Below are 22,253 nucleotides of genomic sequence, written 5' to 3' on the forward strand. Positions count from 1 at the left end.
AGGGGATAATAATATTTCAGTTATTTAGTCTCTCAAAAAAGCGTATCTAATTAATTTCTCCTTTGAAGACGTAAAGAATGCGGAGAGTTTACTTTATATACGTTTATTGGACACTCGGTGGGGCGCATGGAATCGACACAAAAATAACTCATCTTCTATTGCACACCTCTTCCAGCGTACTTGTATATGTCCCTTTCAGTGCAGTTTATGATTATTTACAATAAACGGGCAACACTTGAAACGTCAATTTGATAAAATCTGACGGCGTTTTTTCCTCAGTCGAAAATTTTTCGTATCAGACATTGTTTGTGCGGTTTGCATAAATATTTTTCCAAGTAAATATTACTTGCTATCGGATTTATTCAGTATGTGTCGTACCAACATATAGCGATTATTTCATCAAACCGTGAACATTTCACATTTGTTTTGTGTTAAAGTGTTGTTTCGGAAATAATCAAAATGAGGCTGGCGGGCACGATTTTTTCGAATGTAACCAAAATGTTGGACTTTTACTCACAATTCAACCCATCTCCGCTCTCAATAAAGCAGTTCATTGATTTTGGTAAGCATTTTTTATAAAATTCTTTATATGTTATTGCGGATTACATCTTTGTAATGTAGTCATATTGTCAAGGTCGGTAGAAGCACAACATAAATATTAAATAACACGATTTGTTTATAGCTTTATACATGCATAATTCGGAAAATCGGCGCTGTTATGCAATTTCATTCAATAAATAATATATGAAAGTGTACTTTTATATTGTAAGCTATGCAGTAACCAGATTAAGGTTACATGTTTATTTCACGAAAACAATTTGTAGTTTAGCATAGATAACGTAAAATATTAGTTACGCTTGCCTTAAGGAGCATGAGACGGGTCTGCCCGCGAAATTCAAATTTAATTTGGTTTTTCGCAATTTGTAAACTAATACGACAAAGTAGGCTTATGGCATTTTGATTGTGCCAATGGCAGTATCATCCTCACAGGTTTATATAAAAATCTTTACTTGAAAGGGTCCAGTTTGAGAAATTAGCTCTAGTATCAACTAATTTGTGAGTTATAGTCCTAAGTGCCTTTAGGCCCTTAGAACTGAATCTGGGATATTTAGTGACACCAAGCCCATTTTTTATTTCTGGTATTCAATTTTCTGATTGAGCATATTCAAGTGAATAAAAAACAATATTCAAATATAAGTATTTTTTTATATGAATAGCCTGTAATTTTGATTCAGTTAGTACTTAATTACCTTGAACATTTCACATATTTGTTTTATTTAAAGTGTAATTCTTGGCACCATTTTGTGTGAGAATGATTTATACAGTAATTAGATAAGTTTTATTGTTACATTTTGAAACAAATACTTTATCTGACTCATCAACACCCAGCTCAAACCCTTGGATACAAGACAATGTAGACAAGAAATAAGGTCTGAATTTTCAAAATTCCCCTGATAAAGGGTTTGATTTGCTCCAGCAATGTCCCATCTTCTTCTGCTTTGGAGCTATGCAGGTTCTTGTATAGCCTGTATCACTTTGACCATCTCCGATCCATTGTGATCGCCTTCACTTCAATTTTCCTCTTCAAGATATGATTCCCACTAGATTACAACATGGGGTTATTCAAGAGGTGGAGGAACAAATTCCTGAAAAGCCAGCAACCTCTGGTGCTGCAAATGTTCATGGGCGGCGGTAATCACTTAACATCAGGTGACTCGCCTGCTCGTTTGCTCACTATACTATTATTTAAAAAAAACTTGTGGCAGCCAGATACAGTAGCACATTTCTAACTGGAATTGAAGTAGCATTCTTTGGGAACACTATTTTTCTCTATACGGATGCAATGTTTATGCATTAGAAAGAAAGAAAGAAAGAAAACTTTTTTCATTTGATCACTATTAACATTACAATATATCTTAAAACTAATTGAATTAACATCTACATAATAATATTATACTTATAAGTTAATATATACTAAAATTAAAATGTCACATGTGACCAAATATAGGTCTTATCGTCATTAGAGCTGGGCAATAGCAGACTATGTACATTGAAAGTCTCGACAGACTCCTGGCACAGTCTACAGAGTACAGTCCAAGACCCAAGTCCAAAAAGTAGGTGATGATGTACAAAGAGGAATTATAGGCTGGCCTAGAAGCTACATATTCATTACTAGCCGATTCCCGCGACTTCGCCCGCTTGGATTTAGGTTTTTCGAAATCCCGTGGGAACTCTTTGATTTTCCGGGATAAAAAGTAGCCTATATGTCCTAATCCAGGATATTATCTACCTCCATTCCAAATTTCAGCCATATCCGTCCAGTAGTTTTTGCGTGAAGGAGTAACAAACATACCCACACACACACATACACGCAAACTTTCGCCTTTATAATATTAGTGTGATTCTTTTATTTACATCTCTACTATAGTTTCTTTTCCTAATATATGCAAATTGTTATTGAAAAAATCTTTCAAAACAATCTCTGAATACCAATAAAGCAATTTGTAAAAATATTCTTCATGCTATACAAAAATCACACTTGTTAGGAATGCATAAGATTGATTTTACATCTTTCCTGCTAGTAATATTTACAGGATTTCAGGAAAATGTTTCAATTTTCAATGTAATGAAACTGATTGTTTCAAAATTCAAATCATTTATTCAAAATAGGCAATATTTACACTTTTCGATAGCCAGTTGTTGGATTTGTAAGATGATATATTGGTGATAATTACTAATTACGTAAACTTAAAACTAAAGCTACGAGGGTTTAAAACGCGCCCAGGTCTGAGAAGAGCCCACAACAAACTCAGCTGGGTATTCTTTTTATTATAACCACTTCCAAAATCAAAATCATTTATTCAAAATAGGTACTATTGTACACCTTTTGTTTGTCAGATTTGTTAGATTTGAAAGATATATAGTGGTGATAATTAATTACATAAACTTAACGCGAGGGTTCCAAACGCGCCCAAGTCACTTAAATTTAAATGCGCCAAAGTCACTTTCACACTTTCACACTATCACACTTATTATTATAAAGCTGAAAGTTTGTATGTGTGTGTGTATGTTTGTTACTCCTTCACGCAAAAACTACTGAACGGATTTGGCTGAAATTTGGAATGGAGATAGATAATATCCTGGATTAGCACATAGGCTACTTTTTATCCCGGAAAATCAAAGAGTTCCCACGGAATTTTTAAAAACCTAATTTCACGCGCGCACGCGGACGAAGTCGCGGGCATCAGCTAGTTAGAACTATAAACATAACTAGCTGACGCCCGCGACTTCGTCCGCGTGGATTTAGGTTTTCCGAAATCCTTGAGGAACTCTTTGATTTTCCGGGATAAAAAGTAGCCTATGTGCTAATCCAGGATAATATCTACCTCCATTCGAAATTTCAGCCAAATCCGTCAAGTAGTTTTTGCGTGAAGGAGTAACAAACATACACACACACATACATACAAACTATCGCCTTTATAATATTGGTGTGATATCGAGTTACTAATACTTGGAAAGCCCTGTCATCTGTGACCTACATACAATGATAGTGATACACAGATGGAGAGTGTCATTCAATTGTTATTGTACTTACAGTTGTATGATATTAATATTTAACCCATTTTGGAAGGCAGGGGGGTATTGTAGTTAGGGTTCCGTACCTCAAAAGGAAAAAAGGAACCCTTATAGATTATTAATTTCATTGACTGTCTGTCCGTCTGTCTGTCGAAAAAACATATATAAGGGTACTTCCCGTTGACCTAGAATCATGAAATTTGGAAGGTAGGTAGGTTTAATAGCACAAGTAAAGAAAAAAATCCGACAAACGTTAATTTGTGGTTACATCACAAAAAAAATTAAAATACGTTCATGAACAAATAATTAGTATTTTCAATTTTCAAAGTAAGATAACTATACCAAGTGGGGTATCATATGAAAGGGCTTTACCTGTACATTCTAAAACAGATTTTTATTTATTTTTATGCATAATAGTTTTTGATTCATCATGAACCTCTGCACTGCCAAGGATCACTGATAGAGATCTCTTATAGAGATAAGCGCTTCCCTGTCTACTTTTTCTTTCTTTTTCTCTTTATTTTTACAACTTTCTGTGTACCAGAAATAATAAAAAAGTGTCGGAAAAAAATACCAGAGAAAAAGAACCCTCGGTGCGTGAGTCTGACTCGCACTTGGCTGGTTTTTTTATAACTATGTAATCAGGAGATGATGGAGCCGCTGCCTAAGGTGGAGTGCGCCTGCCCAAGAGGCCAAGAGGTACCTATTCACTCTTCTTTTTAAGGTACATAAAAATCCTTTTATAAAAAACGGTACATAACCTTTAATGAAAAACGGTACATAAATAGATTTACATACAAGTAAAAGTAAATTAAAAATTTATAACACCCCCGACAAGTGAAGGTTACAGTAACTAGAAAAGACCGAAAAGACCTGATAACTTTCAAACGGCTGAACTGATTTTCTTGGACTATTCCGCGCCTACGATCCAAAGTATACGAGTTTTCCAAAACATAATTTTCAAATAAATAATTATGTATCTAGGCAACGTCCATCTTGACAGCTTGACATTTGTCATTTGACATAATATTATGAACCTAACGGTTATCTAACCTTCTTTTCTACAAGAAAACTAGAAAAGAGCTGATAACTCTTAAACGGCTGAACCAATTTTTTTGGATTATAGCTAAGAACACTCTCGATCAAGCTACCTTTCAAACAAAAAAAAAGGAAATTAAAATCGGTTCATTCGTTTAGGCGCTACGATGCCACAGACAGATACACAGATACACAGACACACAGATACACACGTCAAACTTATAACACCCCTCTTTTTAGGTCGGGGGTTAAAAAGAGAGTGTTAACGAAATATATCTCAATCGGAAAATTCCTGTGTTGCTGGCGTGATGCCACATACTACGTACTGCTTGTGCTAGGTCAATGTCAGTCTAAGTACATAACAGTACAAACAGTACCACGGCCTCCGTGGCGCAGTGTTAAGCATCAACATCAGCCTGTGGACGTCCACTGTTGGACATAGGCCTTCCCTAAAGAGCGCCACCACACCCGGTCCTCAGCCTTCCTCATCCAGCCACTTCCCGGCAATACACAATGGCCCCCAGTCCCCGGCAGCGCTACTATTCCCGTCCACGGTAGCGGACGACAATAGTGCAACGGGTGGGGTTTGAACCGCCGACCTTTCGGAATACAGTCCGCTCCTCAACCGTTGAGCTATCGACGCTCTTAATCGAGTTGGAGATGCGTACCTGGGATGGAAGAGTCCGTTTTAGCACAGTACATTAGTCTAATTCTAAACAATAATAGTAATAATGGTCTGTGTTGGTGTTTGCTGGCGCGCGTGCTCTGCCTTTTTGGAGTGTTTTTTTTGTTAAAAGTGGTCGGGTTTTGTGTTTTACTGATGTTTTTGGTGGAACTGACTGGGAAGCGCTCAAAGGGGTGCCGCGCGTGTGTCGGCGAGCGCCGGCTCAGACGAAGTCCGTACTTATACATTATAGTTTCCCTAACTTGTAAATAACTACAAACTTGACATTGGCTGCTAATCTTTGTAAAGCCAGATGAGAGAGCAAAAAAAAAATTTTAATAAAGTTACACGGGTTGATTCCCGAGTAGTAAAGTGGGTTACGGCCTGTGACGTCACTACCGGCGTATGCGCACACGGTCGTTTGACGTTTCCTACTTGCGACTATTTATAGCTGTGTGCAAAATGCATGGAGGAAGTTATGTACATAACATTTACAATAATCATTATTTACAATGTGTATCAGCCATGAGGGAGCAAAGTTCACGAAGTACCTACCTACTATTAAATTAAAATAAAATCGGCCAAGTGCGAATCAGACTCGCGCGCCGAGGGTTCCGTACTCAGGTATTTTTTCGACATTTTGCACTATAAATCAAGAACTGTTATGCATAAAAATAAATGAAAATCTGTTTTAGAATGTACAGGTTAAGCTCTTTCATATGATAATACCACATATGATATGGTGATGTAACCACAAATTCACATTTTTCGGATTTTCCTTTACTTGGGCTATAAGACCTACCTACCTGCCAAACATGATTCTAGGTCAACGGCAAGTAGGTGCCCTATAGGTTTTCTTAACAGACACGACAGCCGGACAGACAGACAACGAAGTGATCCTATAAAGGTTCCTTTTTAACCCCCGACCCAAAAAGAGGGGTGTTATAAGTTTGACGTGTGTATCTGTGAATCTGTCTATGGCATCGTAGCTCCTAAACTAATGAACCGATTTGAATTTAGTTTTTTTTTTTGTTTGAAAGGTGGTTTGATCGAGAGTGTTCTTAGCTATAATCCAAGAAAATCGGTTCAGCCGTTTGAAAGTTATCAGCTTTTTTCTAGTTACTGTAACCTTCACTTGTCGGGGGTGTTATAAATTTTTAATTTACACTTGTTTCCTTTTGAGGTACGGAACTCTAATAAATAAAACACTTCAAGCAACAATGTGACTAATGCTTGGTTTCCACGTGCGTTCATACACCTGATACCTGTGGGTACCAGTGGCGAAATGTCCATGTAACCCGATTCCAATCGGCTTCCCTTTAAGAATTCGCAAAATATAACGTAAGCACTCACTACGTACTTAGTGACAAATGTAGGGCAAAAGTTCGATTATTATCATGCAGGCTACCAGAGTGAATGATGCTACCGTACCAAATTTGACGCCTAAAAATTTACAAGTGTCAGGGAAAATCTATCATCAATAGAAAATAGCTTCGATAACCCGTAACCATCCCGGCTTACTACTTAGTATTCCATCTCCTTCATTTCCTTATGAAGCGAACTAAGTCTGTCTCACTCTACGGGTCGCCAATATGGAACCACCAATTAAAGTGGCCCCGGAACGAATACGAATTCGTCTCTCTGACAGGTCAGCTAAATATGGTTCATAAGCCGATGCTCACCGGCTTATCGTACCTCCAAATTAAAATTTTTATTTATACTACTATTTTAATATTTTGTTTTTAAGGGTGATTTAATACATTCGTTTACCTATTAATTATGATATTCTGATATTCTGTTAGGTCAGATCTTTTTTTTGCTCCGGCTTCCCTTTTTCAGATCTGCACCCTTCGCCACTGGTGGGTACCATGCTTTACATTGTTGTTAGTATTATAACGCTTAGAACTCACGTTTGTATTACACGTGGGTATACCATACCTACTTACTGGTTATAATCACGTCATTTTTTTTCTCTCGTCTGGCTTTACAAAGATTAGCCAATGTCAAGTTTGTAGTTATTTGTAACAAGTTAGTTAAACTATACAAGTATGGACCCCGTCTGTGCCGGCACTCGCTGACATACGCACAGCACCCCTTTAGAGCGCTTTTCAGTCAGTTTTAACAAAAAAAACACTCCAAAAAGGCAGAGCACGCCCGCCAGCTAACACCAACACAGACGAAGTCCTAATCACGTCATTGTTATAATGGATTGTTTTTTTTTTAAATTTCGATACAAGTTAGTCCTTGACGACATAGCTCAAAGGATTAGCAAGCTGAAGTGGCAATGGGCAGATTATGTCTGTCGTAGAACCGACGGCCGATGGGGCAGACGTGTTCTGGAGTGGAGACCGCGTACGGGCAAGCGCAGTGTGGGACGAACTCCTGCCCGCTGGACCGATGACCTGAAGAAGGTGGCGGGGAGCGGGTGGATGAGGAAGGCAGAGGACCGTGTTTGGTGGCGCGCTCTTGGAAAGGCCTATGTCCAGCTGTGGACGCATACAGGCTGATGGATTGGATTGGATAGTCCTTGACTGCAATTTCACCTGGTGGTAAGTGAAGACGCAATCTAACATGCTAGCGGGCTAACCTGGAAGGGGTATGGCAGTTTTATTAAATCCCTTACCCGTAGTTGATTAGATAGAGCCACGATTTAGCGAAACCAAAGGAGTATGGGTTTAATGAAAACTGCCATACCCCTTCCAGGTTAGCCCGCTTCCATCTTAGACTGTATCATCACTTACCACTAGGTGAGATTGCAGTCAAGGGCTAACTTGTATCTTAATAAAAAAACCAAAAACACTAAAAAGTAGAAAACAATTTTTGTTTAGCTACACATGTAATGTACCTAGGTATGAAGTCGAGCGAGCATATTAAAACAAAATTAGAAATCCAAGAGTGAAGCTCGCCTGCACAGTATACCCTTTCAAACAAAAAAAAAAATTTCCAAATCGGTCCAGGGGTCTTTGAGTAATCGGGGAACATACATAAAAAAAAAAAAAAAAGATTCCGACGAATTGAGAACCTCCTCCTTTTTTGGAAGTCGGTTAAAAAACAGACAGACACTTTTTGATTAGTATGGAATATGGATATGGAGGTATGGATTAGTAAGTCTGGAAATGGATTGCGATATTTACTTGGCTACCGGAAGAAAATATTCGTACCAGACCTTCGCAGTTCATACATAACTAACTATGTAGTAGGAAAATCGCGTTGATATACTGACAAGGTTGTACCTGCTGCCATTATCAAGGATGTTCCGATGAACATAGGTTACCTACGTAACAACTTAACAACACAACTCAAATAGATACATTTTTTTTAGAAAAGATTATTAGCCATGCTAATCATGACTAATATTCCCCTTTCCCCTCCAACTAAGCGCAAAGCTGTGTTAGGAGTAGGTACGACTATAGTGCAACGGGTGGGGTTTGAACCGCCGACCTTTCGGAATTCAGTCCGCTCCACAACCGTTGAGCTATTGAAGCTAACGGATATATAACTACATTATAATTATTTTTTCTAGGGTCTGGAATATACTCTTCCGAGGCCAGTGTTTCCTGCCAATTACAATCCGGGTATAGAGTGAATAGACCTTCTGGCAAACGCTTTCCATCGTAGGCCACATCATCACTTCCCATCAGGTGTGCTTGTGGTCAAGCGTGCGCCTATAGTGAGTGAATCATAAAAAACCGGCCAAGTACGAGTCAGAGCCGCGCACCGAGGGTTCCGTACTTGGGTATTTTTTCCGACATTTTGCAAATACTATTGTGATCAAAAAATAAATGAAAATATGTTTTAGAATGTACAGGTGAAGCCCGTTTATATGATTACACCATTGGTAGAGTTATCTTACTTTGAAAAGTGAAACACATTTTAATTTTTTTTTTAATGATGTAACCACAAATTCGCGGTTTTCAGATTTATTCCTGTACTTGTGCTATAAGACCTACCTACCTGCCAAACTTCATGATTCTTGGTCAACGGGATGTACCCTATAGGTTTTCTTGACAGACACGTCAGACTGACAGACAGAGAGACAACAAAGTGATCCTATAAGGGTTCCGTTTTTCCTTTTGAGGTACGGAACCCTGAAAAAGCTAGTAGGTACCTATGCGAATGAAAGAAAACACATCTTTAATTACTGACCTCGAAAAACCGGTCTTACACAGCTTACATACATACTACATACAAGAATGAAGCAATCTCTACGGACGCATAAACTTGGTCGTAAACAAATATGACTCAAGTTCCGAACGAACCTGTTTCGCATCACGTGCCAACTGACAATGACTCGGGCTAGTTGGCAGTTGGCACGTAGGACACCTCGTAACACTGCAACTGTTTACTCCATTACAAGTTAGCTCTTGACTGCAATCCCACCTGGTGGTAAGTGATCATGCAGCCTGATGGAAGCGGGCTAACTAGGAAGTGGTATGGCAGTAAAACCGGTATTACATTTAACACTACATACAAGCATGAAGCAATCTTGCTACGGACGCATAAAACTTGGTTGTAAACAAATATGACTCAAGTTCCGAACGAGCCTGTATCGCATCACGTGCCAACTGACAATGACTCGGACTAGTTGGCAGTTGGCACGTAGGACACCTCGTAACACTGCAACTGTTTACTCCATTACAAGTTAGCTCTTGACTGCAATCCCACCTGGTGGTAAGTGATGATGCAGCCTGATGGAAGCGGGTTAACTAGGAAGGGGTATGGCAGTTAAACCGGTTTTACATTAAATCTAGACTAATATTATAAAGAGGAAACCTTTGTATTTTTGTATGTTTGTATTGAATAGGCTCAAAAACTACTGGACCGATTTCAAAATTTCTTTTACCATTACTTAGAGGGATTCTTCCGAATCCGTATAGGCTATATTTTATCCCGGAAAATAGAAAAAATAAATGTCCACCAGTGCGAAGCCGGGGCGGGTCGCTAGTACTACATACAAGAATGAAGCAATCTCTATGGACGCATAAACTTGGTCGTAAACAAATATGACTCAAGTTCCGAACGAACCTGTATCGCATCACGTGCCAACTGACAATGACTCGGGCTAGTTGGCAGTCGGCACGTAGGACACCTCGTAACACTGCAACTGTTTACTCCTTTACAAGTTAGCTCTTCTATAGTATAACTAGCTGATGCCCGCAGCTTCGCCCGCGTGGATTGGTCAGATCCCCTGCAGCATCAGGATTGAGGAGTTGGACTCCAAATTTTTTATGAAACAATGTCGCAAAGTTTCTCTATCGATTAAAAAAGAAATGACGCAAATCGGTTCAGAAATCTCGGAGATTTCGGTGTACATAGGTAGAAAAACACAACTCTCTTTTTGAAAGTCGGTTAAAAAAGTAGCCTAACAAGTAAGTAGCAAGTAGCCCTGGTCAAATCTCTACTTGTCTCTGAAAATCCCGTCAAAATCGGTTCAGCCGTTCCCAAGATTAGCCTTTTCAAACAGACAGACAGACAAAAATTTTAAAAACGTGTGATTCAGTTATAGTATCGTTCAAATAACCATATGACCTTAATATGCGGTAGTTATTTCGAAATTACAGACAGACACTCCAATTTTATTTATTAGTATAGATATCCTTTGAGAACATTATGGAAAACTCTCAATCTACTCAGAGAGTTTAGAACTCTTCAAACAGTTGGTATCTCTTTGTGTGTGATTATGGTATGAATTTATTGCATTAATACCTACAGCCCGCACAGTATATGAGAGTACCTATTATACGGGATTAAACTATCGCTTTATCTAAATAGTGTCGTAAAATGATTGAGATTATCGACGATAGCATTTGAGTGCTGTTAACAAGTTCAATAAAATAATCATCATTCATCACCAACTCGATGCAGACTCAATAGATCGCCGCAACCGAAGAATAGGTATAGGTAATTGGCACTGAATCAACGCTGACGGTGCCTGCTTATCAATCGTCTATCGGATAAACTTTGTACCCTATAGGTTTTCTTGACAGACACGACGGACGGACGGACGGACGGACAGACAGACAACAAAGTGATCCTATAAGGGTTCGGTTTGCCTTTTGAGGTACGGAACCCTAAAAACGTCGCGACATTCTTCCTTCTTTGACCCGTCTAGTGCCTAGTAATAGAGGTTTTTTTCTCTCTCGTCTGACTTTACAAAGATTAGCCAATGTCAAGTTTGTAGTTATTTGCAACAAGTTAGTTAAACTATACAAGTATGGACCCCGTCTGTGCCGGCGCTCGCCGACACACGCGCGGCACCCCCTTAGAGCGCTTTCCAGTCAGTTTTAACAAAAAAAAAACCATTTCAATAAGGCAGAGCACGCCCGCCAGCTAACACCAACACAGACGAAGTCCAGTAATAGAGGTTATTGTTCAGAGTATACTTTAAATGAGGTGTCATGGTCGATATGATATATCAATTGTAGCGCCAAATATTTACAATCCACTTTACCTAGCTATATCTTTACAATCTTTCTTTGTTCCATTCAAGGTTATAGATTAGAGATCACTTTTTACAATCGATAAGTGGTCTATAGATTTTTTGATATGGCCGATGAAGGCTAACCGCGTGTGCGCATGATGGTAGGCATAGTGACATATGAGTGGATCTGATAACAATAAAAGCCTTGTGTTTCAAGTACCTATTTGTGTAGTGAGATATCGCAGGACTTTTTAATCAAAATTACCTTAAAAAAGTATGAAAAAACTAGCGGACGCCCGCGACTTCATACGGATATAATTTTTTTTTAATCCGTGAAAACTTTGATTTCCGTGATAAAAAGTAGCCTACGTGTTAATCCAGGGCATAATCTATCCCCATTCCAAACCGTTAAATCTGTCCAATAGTTTTTGCGTGAAAGAGTAACAAACATACACACACACATACAAAATTTTGCCTTTACATGGCTCATTATTTGCGCAACGGATCAGCCTGGCTGTCCAGCGTGGAAATGCAGCCAGTATTCTTAGCAACATTCCACGCGGGCATGATTTGTATTGTCATTAACTCATTAGATAAGGCTAGCTTTAAGTTTTATTGTCATATTTTCTTTTGTATTAATATTAGTGGGATGTAAACCACTTTTTATAATCTATCTAATCTAAAGCTATGGCCACACTTGCGCGTCACGAATGCGGGATGCGGGACGCAATGGCCGATGCGGAAGAACGTGCACGACGCGAATCTATAGACATTACCTGGTGCGTGCATTACCTTCTGCGACTGTTGTAGTCGTGTAGATTTGCATGGTGCCAATTCCGCGCGGAGACGACCGCCGCGCGGCTGACGTTCCCGCTTCGTAGTCGCTTTGGTCGCACAGGTTTGGATAATGCTTAAAAAGTATTTCTCGGGCATCATCTGTTTGCTCGAATAAAAAAAGTGTATAGTGAATAAAGTGAAATGGGCACCAAGGTCATAGTAGTTGTCATTAATTTGTATGAACGTTGAACACTCGCCAGGCCATGACTCTATGAGGATGTCCTGCCCTGTCACATGAAATGAAATGTATATTTCACTAGCGTATTCCCGCGATATAAAAAAATCTAAATTAAAATCGATTCATTAGTTTAGGAGCTACGATGCCACAGATAGATACACATTACACACGTCTAACTTATAACACCCCTCGTTTTGGGTCGGGGGTTAAAAAGCTTAGCTTTTGCACATTTTGCATGATAATATGCACTTTTTTTTTTAAACTTTGGTAGGATTATCGCATTTGCTGTTCGTCAGGTGAACTAAACTATAATAAAGTAGCTCAAGACCGTCGGTGTAATTTTACGTATTTTTTTCTGGACCACGATAAAAAAATTCAACAGTATTCGGACCCTACTCAAAATTACAATTTTGAACAATTGAAAAGAGCAACCGCCGAGTTTCTTGTGGCTCTTCTCGGTAGGAACGGTATTTCGAACCAGTGGTAAATTATTTGACGATTCAAAAGCACTTGTAAAAGTCTAGTTGAATAAAAATCTATTCTATTCTATTTTATTCTATTACAAGCCGACCCCTATTATAGATAGGTATCTATATATTATATAATAGGCACATACGCAACTATGAGTTACAACTACAGAGCAGTATTACAACTACGCTGTTATCAGTTATTATCACCATGTAAAATCACTCCCCACTACGTCGCCGATGAGGCAAACTATGGATAAACAAACATAATGCAATTTCATTTTAATACTAGCTGATGCCCGAAACTTCATCCGCGTGGATTTAGATTTTTCGAAAACCCGTGGGAACTCTTTGATTTTCCGGGATGAAAAGTGAAAAGTAGCCTATGTAATCCAGGATATTATCTATCTCCATTCCTTAGCCGAACCCGTCTAGTCGTTTTTGCGTGAAGGAGTAACAAACACACACACAGATACATACACGCAAACTTTGTCCTGTATAATATTAGTGGGAATATTTACCTATCTACTAAGATTATAATAAGAAGTAGAAAAAGCAGAATAGGTACATGACGCCAATAACATTAATCTTGCGTCTACGCAAGTGCCTACCTAGTTAGTATTTCAGTATTTTTGTAATGAAACAAATAGTTGAAACAGCTAATTTGGCTCCACATCAACATATTGAGATCATTAAGGCTGTTTCCACTAGTCTAGTCATCATCATCGTTATCAACCAACAGACGTCCACTGCTGAACTGCTCTCTTATATGAACGCTGATTTAGCGTTCCAGTACGCCGAAGGAGTATGGGGTTTCATGAAAACCGCCATACCCCTTCCAGGTTAGCCCGCTTCCATCTTAGACTGCATCATCACTTACCACCAGGTGAGATTGCAGTCAAGGACTAACTTGTATCTGAATTTAAAAAAAAAAACACTTTTTTTTTCTTCAGAAGTGACACATCACAAATGAAAACTGCCATACCCCCTTCCAGGTTAGCCCGCTTCCATCTTAGACTGCATCATTACATACCACCAGGTGAGATTGCAGTCAAGGACTAACTTGTATCTGAATTTAAAAAAAAAAACACTTTTTTTTTCTTCAGAAGTGACACATCACAAAGTATCTACCTAGTAATGAAAACTGCCATACCCCTTCCAGGTTAGCCCGCTTCCATCTTAGACTGCATCATTACATACCACCAGGTGAGATTGCAGTCAAGGACTAACTTGTATCTGAATTTAAAAAAAAAACACTTTTTTTTTCTTCAGAAGTGACACATCACAAAGTATCTACCTAGTAATGAAAACTGGCATACTCCATCCAGGTTAGCCCGCTTCCATCTTAGACTGCATCATCACTTACCACCAGGTGAGATTGCAGTCAAGGACTAACTCGTATCTTAATCGACACATCACAAAGTATCTACCTTAGTAGTAATAATTTACACCCGTATTCACAAACGTTACTATGAAGTCTCATAGTGCGCTCGAACGCACAGTGTCCGTTCCACCAATCAGATGACTGTGACACGTCAATTTACAATGATATGATTGGTGGATCCTACACTAACTATGCGTTCGAGCGCACTGTGAGACCTCATAGTAATGATTGTGAATACGGCCGTTAGTGTCGCCATCAAGGACAAGTGTATTAGTAAACATGCGAATCGAATGTGCAAAGTCCACTCAACCGGTCCCTGGTTGGCGGTCGTTCACTGCTTTGCGTCACACACTAGAAACTGTATTGTCGAAAACCGGCCAAGTGCGAGTCAGACTCGCGCACCGAGGGTTCCGTACTCGGGTAATTTTCCCGACATTTGCACGATAAATCAAAAACTATTATGTATAAAAATAAATAAAAATCTGTTTTAGAATAAACGGGTAAAGCCCTTTCATATGATACCCCACTTGGTGTAGTTATCTTACTTGGAAAATTGAAACACATTTTTTTTTTTTTTTAATGATGTAACCACAAATTTTTTCGCATTTATTCCTTTACTTGTGCTATAAAATCTACCTACCTGCCAAATTACATGATTCTAGGTCAACGGGAAGTATCCTTCCCGTTAGGTTTTCTTGACAGACACGACGGACGGACGGACAGACAGACAACAAAGTGACCATATAAGGGTTCCGTTTTTCCTTTGGAGGTACGGAACCCGAAAATTTGAAAAACACTTGTCATTTATCGCCTTGTGACGTCATATATCGCCTTCCATACAGCGTGTCGTTAGTAAATAATAATTAATTATGTTAAAAATTTCGTAAAATCAAATTTTTTTAATTATTCTTTTTAATAATGAATCACATCATTTTATTACTACAGTCCATGACCTAATTGTAAATATGTAGTATTTAGATCTAGTTTTAAATACGAGAGCCACATAGTCACACTAGTCACTAGTGACTCTGCTCTTTAAATTTTTTTTTTTTTTTTTTTCCTGTTATTATCTGCAATCAGTCGGGGGACTATAAGCAGATTATTTGGGCTAAATTTTAGATTTAAAACGGAAGGGCCATTGCTCCATCGTCCATCAGATATCGAGCACGTCAGCTCGTTTTAATCTTTTAACTCTGGGGGCGGCTAGAAGTGAGTTGGCAAGTGGGTTTGGATGCTTGGCAAGACGAACTTTGTGGTTTTTGGAGTACTTGTTTATTTCCTCAGCAACAGTTGGCATATGAAGATACTGGTGTAGTTCATCGTTGCGTGTAAACCAGGGCGCGTCAGTTATTGTCCTTAGTATATTGTTTTGAACCCTTTGAATCCGCATGATATTTGTCTTACAGCTTGTGCCCCACAATTGTATGCCATACAGCCAAAGGGGTTTCAATATAGTGCAGTAAACAAGTACTTTGTTGTTAAGCGTTAGCGTGGATTGCCGACCAAGCAACCAAAGCAAATTCCTGAATCGAGTGTTTAATTCATTCCTTTTTTGATCTATGTGATGCTTCCACGTCAGACGTCGATCCAGATAAAATCCAAGATACCTAACGCAAGTAGTTGTTGGCAATTCATCGTTGCCTAGTTTCACGGGAGGACAGTCGCCTCGTCTTAAAGCAAATGTTACATGTTGCGATTTAGAGGCACTTGCTTTTATACGCCACTTTGTTAGCCAATTGTTGGTTTTATTAAGATGTTCTTGTAAGCGGCCACTAGCTTGATTGGGGTCTTTATTACACGATAAGAAGGCGGCATCGTCGGCAAACGTAGCTATGGTAACATCTGGTGATTGTGGTAAATCACAAGTGAAAATGTTGTATAGCACAGGTCCAAGAACTGAACCCTGGGGAACTCCCGCGAAGCATGAATAAAAGTTAGACCTGGCATCGCGCTGCTTAACTTGAAATATTCTATTGTCTAAGTATGATGCCAACAAGAGGAACATAGAATGAGGTAAAAATGTTTTGATTTTGGCCAAAAGTCCTTTGTGCCATACTCTATCGAAGGCCTGCTGAACATCGAGAAACGCAGCTGAGCAATATTCTTTCTTTTCTAGACACTGGCGTATTGTATGGTAGACTCTGTGAACCTGTTCTGTGGTCGAGTGTTTTTTGCGAAAACCAAACTGGTGTTCTGGAATAATGGCACTGTCATCCAAAGCGTCTTTTAGTCTAGTCAGAAATATTATTTCCCAGACCTTCGATAGAACAGGAGTAAGGCTAATAGGTCGATAAGAGGTGGCTTCTTCTGGTGGTTTACCTGGTTTAGGTATCATGATGATTTGGCTTACTTTCCAGATGTCAGGAAAATGGCTTTTTTGGACTGCTCTTTAAATAAGATATTTTTTTTTTTTTTTGAAATAATTTTTTTTTTTTTCAATAAAATTGAAATAATTGGCATTTTATGACAAGTGTAAATTAAAAATTTATAACACCCCCGACAAGCGAAGGTTACAGTAACTAGAACAGAGCTGATAACTTTCAAACGGCTGAACCGATTTTCTTGGATTACAGCTAGGAACACTCTCAATCAAGCCACCTTTCAAACAAAAAAAAACTAAATTAAAATCGGTTCATTAGTTAAGGAGCTACGATGCCACAGACAGATACACAGATACACACGTCAAACTTATAACATCCCTCTTTTTGGGTCCGGGGTTAAAAACAAAACAAGACAACAAATCCTGTAAGAACATTATAATTAGTTTGAGTAGATTTGTAAAGACTTTGACCGCTAGTCCAAGGACGTAGTTTGTTTATAAATAAATACACGAAATGGCTTCAAAGTCCAGCTCGGCTTAGACGCGGCGTCCGCCGATGGCATATCTCGCTCATAGATAATGGGAGATATTTTTATCTCAAGGGAGAGTGTTGTCAGTCGTCTAATATATATTTATACTATAGCTTAGGGTTGGGACACATCAGCACGACGCGCCGCAGCCGCGCCGTACGAGTACCTTTCGGAGAAAGATCACTCCGCAAAGACGTTTAAATAAATAGCGACTCTTTTTACGACGCAATAAAGTGCAATTCAATTTGGTATTTGGTAAACTTCTCTCTATCACGTAAACTCTCAACTCTTTACTCTCTCTCATGTCATGAGACACCGCAAGGCATCGTCAATGTCTGCATCCATGACTTGATCAACCCATTGCCGGCCCACTACTGAGCACGGGTCTCTTCTCAGAGTGAGAAGGGTTTAGGCCATAGTCTGCCACGCTGGCCCAATGTGTATTGGCAGACTTCACCCACCTTTGAGAACATAGAGAACTCTCAGGCATGCAGGTTTCCTCACGATGTTTTCCTTCACCGTTAAAGCAAGTGATATTTAATTGCTTAAAAGGCACATAACTGAAAAGTTAGAGGTGCGTGCCCGGGATTGAACCCCCGACTTCCTTCCGATTAGAAGCCAGGCGTACTAACCACTAGGCTATCACATATACATCCATATTCCATACGTAGTCGAAATTCCGAAGCGATTTGCCTCCTCGTATCTATTTCGAACCGCTATGATATGGAACGCCCTTCCGATCCGCAGTTGACCTAACCACTAGACTAACGAAGCAAATATTGTATAGAAGCAGGCGTTGCTTTGCGGAAGTCCATGATATACAACGAATCAAAAGCTTAAATTGCTATAATCCGTTAAAAAAGGTTGACCTGTATGGTACAACATGCAGCATGCGACATGCACCACCCGTCCTCCCACTGCTAAACATGCAGAGAAAGCCAGCCACCAAGCAAGCCTTAAATATCACCACGCAATACCACAAAAATCCACCAGAACACACTCGACGCACGTTTCGCTCCGACATCGGAGCATCCTCAGATGTAGACCTTACAATGAACAATTGCACGAAGCAAATTCGGCGAAATACAGAGTTACCATTCGACTAATCAAGCAGTTTCTTTCTAGATAATATGCCCCTCACATTCGTGTGGTGATAGTGCGTGGTGCGTGATACACGGTGATGTGTCTCGGCCCTTATTTACTGTTATGACTAGGAAGATGGCTCGAAGCCATAGTAACGACCGCCAGGGTTGTCGTCAAGCGGAATTCTTGAGTTCTTCCGTATTTCTAATAAATAAAATCGATTTTAAATCTGATAAATTTTCGTCTGGTTAGAGGCTTCGGCCGTTGCTAGTTACCACCCGACTGGTAAAGCCGTACCGCCAAGTTTTTTAGCGTTCCGGTGGGATGCCGTGTTGAAACCAAAGGGGTATGGGTTTAATAAGAACTGCCATACCCCTTCTAGGTTAGCGCGCTTTCATCTTAGACTGGATTATCACTTACCACCAGGTGAGATTGCAGTCAGGGGCTAACTTGTATTTAAGAATTAAAAAACCGGCCGAGTGCGAGTCAGCCTCGCGCACCGAGGGTTCCATACTAGGGTATTTTTTTGAAATTTTCAAATCAAAAACCATTATGCGTATGAAAGCCTCTCTGCTGTCTGTCTGTCCGCGTGTCACAGGATATCTACTCATATTATGTCACATATTATATCAATATCATAATGTCTTGTAGAATTTCTTACCATTCTTCTTGCCATTGTAGAATTTCTAGATAATTCCTTAGGCGACAGAACAACGTTTATCTCCAGTTTATTGCCCACGCATTTCAAGACATTTTCCAAGCTATTGGTCTGGAAAACTGCTGTCTATTTCATATGACAAAGCGTTATTGAATTTGTCGTTCCAACGAATTCACTTGTTAGCAGGCGTGCCGCGTGATTGCCAATTTGTAACAATAAAAAACGGCCAGATGCGAGTAAGACTCGCGCACCGAGGGTTCCGTACTCGGGGATTTTTTCCGACATTTTGCACGATCAATCAAAAACTATTATGCATAATAATAAATGAAAATCTGTTTTAAAATGTACAGGTAAAGCTCTTTCATGGGATACCCTACTTGGTTAACTTGGTATAGTTAACTTACTTTGAAATTGAAAATACTATATTATATTTTGTTCATGAACACATTTGAATATTTTTTAAACCACAAATTCACGGTTTTTGGATTTTTTCTGTACTTGTGCTATAAGATCTACCTACCCGCCTTTCATGATTCTAGGTCAACGGGAAGTACCTTATAGGTTTTCTTGATAGACACGACAGACGGACAGACAGGCAGACAGAAAGATAGACAGACATACAACAAAGTGATCCTATAAGGGTTTCGTATTTCTTTTTGAGGTACGAAACCCTAAAAATATCTGAGGATATTTTATTGAAATTGATTTTGATATATTACTAAGTCTGCGCCGTTCGTCCGTCCGTCTGTCTGTCAGCGGGGTGTATCTCGTGAATCATAATAGGTAGAGACCTGAATTTTCGCAGAATATGTATAATTCAATTGTCGCTACAACAACAAATACATACTACGTACTAAATACTTCAAAATTGCTGCCATGAAAATTAAAACCGGTCAAGTGCGAGTCAGACTCGCGCACTGAGGGTTCCGTACTCAGGTATTTTTTCCAACATTTTACACGATAAATCAAAAACTATCATGCATAAAAATAAATAAAAATCTGTTTTAGCATGTACAGGTAAAGCCCTTTCATATGATACCCCACTTGGTATACTTTGAAAATTGAAACATATTTTAATCTTTTTTAAATGATGTAACCACAAATTTGCAGTTTTCAGATTTATTCCTGTACTTGTGCTATAAGACCCACCTACCTACCAAATTTCATGATTCTAGGTCAACGGGAAGTACCCTATAGGTTTCTTGACAGACAGACAGACAGACATACAACAAAGTGGTCCTATAAGGGTTCCGTTTTTCCTTTTGAGGTACGGAACCCTAAAAATGAAATATAAAGTGTTGTACGATGCTGCGGAACCCTTCCTTCTTGGGAGAATCCGACTCGCACTTGGCCAGCTTTTTAGTAATCATGACCTAATTTCAACTAAGCTGATTAATTTTGTTTTCGAACTAAGCTGATTAATTTTGTTGTCGATTTCACGTTTTTCAACGTCAAACCTTAGCCGCTAAGGCATCGATTTTCTGAGCCGTCCGACTTGAAAACTTGATGGGTCTCCCATTAAGTCGAAGTAAGGCGCAATTTGCCGTTTTACGTAACTTTTAGTCTGCGTCATATTCATCTTTGAGGGTCGCGACCTCTTTCCATCGCTACATTATACTTTGCTACCTGATGCCCGTGACTTCGTCCGCGTGGATATAGGTTTTTTAAAAATCCCGTGGGAACCCGTTAATTAAGGGTATAATCTACATAATATCCATACAGTAACAAACATACAAACCTACACACACCGCCTTTATAATATTAGTGTGATAAATGCGAAATTGTCTTTGACTTTTACCCGACCAGGGCAAAGCCAAAACGCAGGGTTATGATTTTGGCAGTCGTAGTCGATCTATGTACCTACCTATGTAATGTATCGATGTGTACCTATGTAGAGCCGATTTTAATGAATGAGGTGTCAATCGCTTCGTTATTGTGGTCCGGGTGACATAGGCTACATTTTTAACCCCCGACCCAAAAAGAGGGGTGTTATAAGTTTGACGTGTGTATCTGTGTATCTGTGTGTCTGTGTATCTGTCTGTGGCATCGTAGCGCCTAAACGAATGAACCGATTTTAATTTAGTTTTTTTTGTTTGAAAGGTGGCTTGATCGAGAGTGTTCTTAGCTATAATCTAAAAAAATTGGTTCAGCCGTTTAAGAGTTATCAGCTCTTTTCTAGTTTTCTTGTAGAAAAGAAGGTTAGATAACCGTTAGGTTCATAATATTATGTCAATAGACAAATGTCAAGCTGTCAAGATGGACGTTGCCTAAATACATAATTATTTATTTGAAAATGATGTTTTGGAAAACTCAAATACTTTGGATCGTCGGGGGTGTTATAAATTTTTAATTTACACTTGTATACGAATAAAATCAGTCCGACAGATGATATATATCCATAAAGTGGGGGGGAACATGGCTTTCAGCTCTTTTCTAGTTACTGTAACCTTCACTGGTCGTGGGTGTTGTTAAGAGGAGTAGTCGGGACTTAGGCTACTTTTTATCCCGGAAAATCAAACTTCCTGCGGAATTCTGAAAACCTTAATCCTTATTCACGCGGATAAGTCGCGAGCATTATTAATATTATAATACTTATTGAGAATTGCAAAATGCCGTGTTGTTATGATAATGATAAGTAGTGTCTCTAACATTGAGTAGAGTCAAGACTCAAGACTGAAGTCCTTGTGGTTTGAAGCCTTGCCACTTGACCCTGCTTCATGAACAATAAGTAGGTAATGTATACCCTCTGTACTTAGCAAACAATTAGCGTACAGTGTCCTATCTATTACATACAGGTCTATATTGCAAGACTCGTTTACGCCATTTTATTAAAATTCCGACGAATTGAGAACCTCCTCCTTTGTTCGAAGTCGGTTAAAAAGCCAGTATTAGAAGGGGCATAATTTCGCTAGGGTCAGGGTCCTTAAACTGAATTTACAGCAAATACTTTGCTCACTATTCTTTAATTAATGCTGACCTTTCTTATTTGCAGGGTTGAACGCGTGCGAAAGAAAATCCTATCTGTTCCTAAGAAAGGAGCTACCAGTCAGGTTGGTGCCTTATTTTTTCCTTCTTAGTAATATTCATCATCATAATC

The 22,253-nt window shown here is 39.1% G+C and overlaps 1 protein-coding gene across 2 annotated transcripts in view; it reads left to right on the top strand.

The window, feature by feature from the left end:
- The first annotated feature begins 258 nt into the window (after positions 1-258).
- LOC123879203 (pyruvate dehydrogenase (acetyl-transferring) kinase, mitochondrial) overlaps positions 259-22,253 on the top strand; it is a 45,255-nt gene continuing 23,260 nt past the window's right edge. For both annotated transcript variants that reach the window (XM_045926808.1, XM_045926809.1), the window contains exons 1-2: positions 259-562; positions 22,149-22,206. In XM_045926808.1, coding sequence (XP_045782764.1) covers positions 460-562; positions 22,149-22,206 — 161 coding nt within the window. In that variant the 5' untranslated portion in view covers positions 259-459. The remainder of the gene's footprint in view (positions 563-22,148; positions 22,207-22,253) is intronic.

Source organism: Maniola jurtina, chromosome 27, assembly GCF_905333055.1.
Source record: "Maniola jurtina chromosome 27, ilManJurt1.1, whole genome shotgun sequence".
NCBI classification, from domain to species: Eukaryota; Metazoa; Arthropoda; class Insecta; order Lepidoptera; family Nymphalidae; genus Maniola; species Maniola jurtina.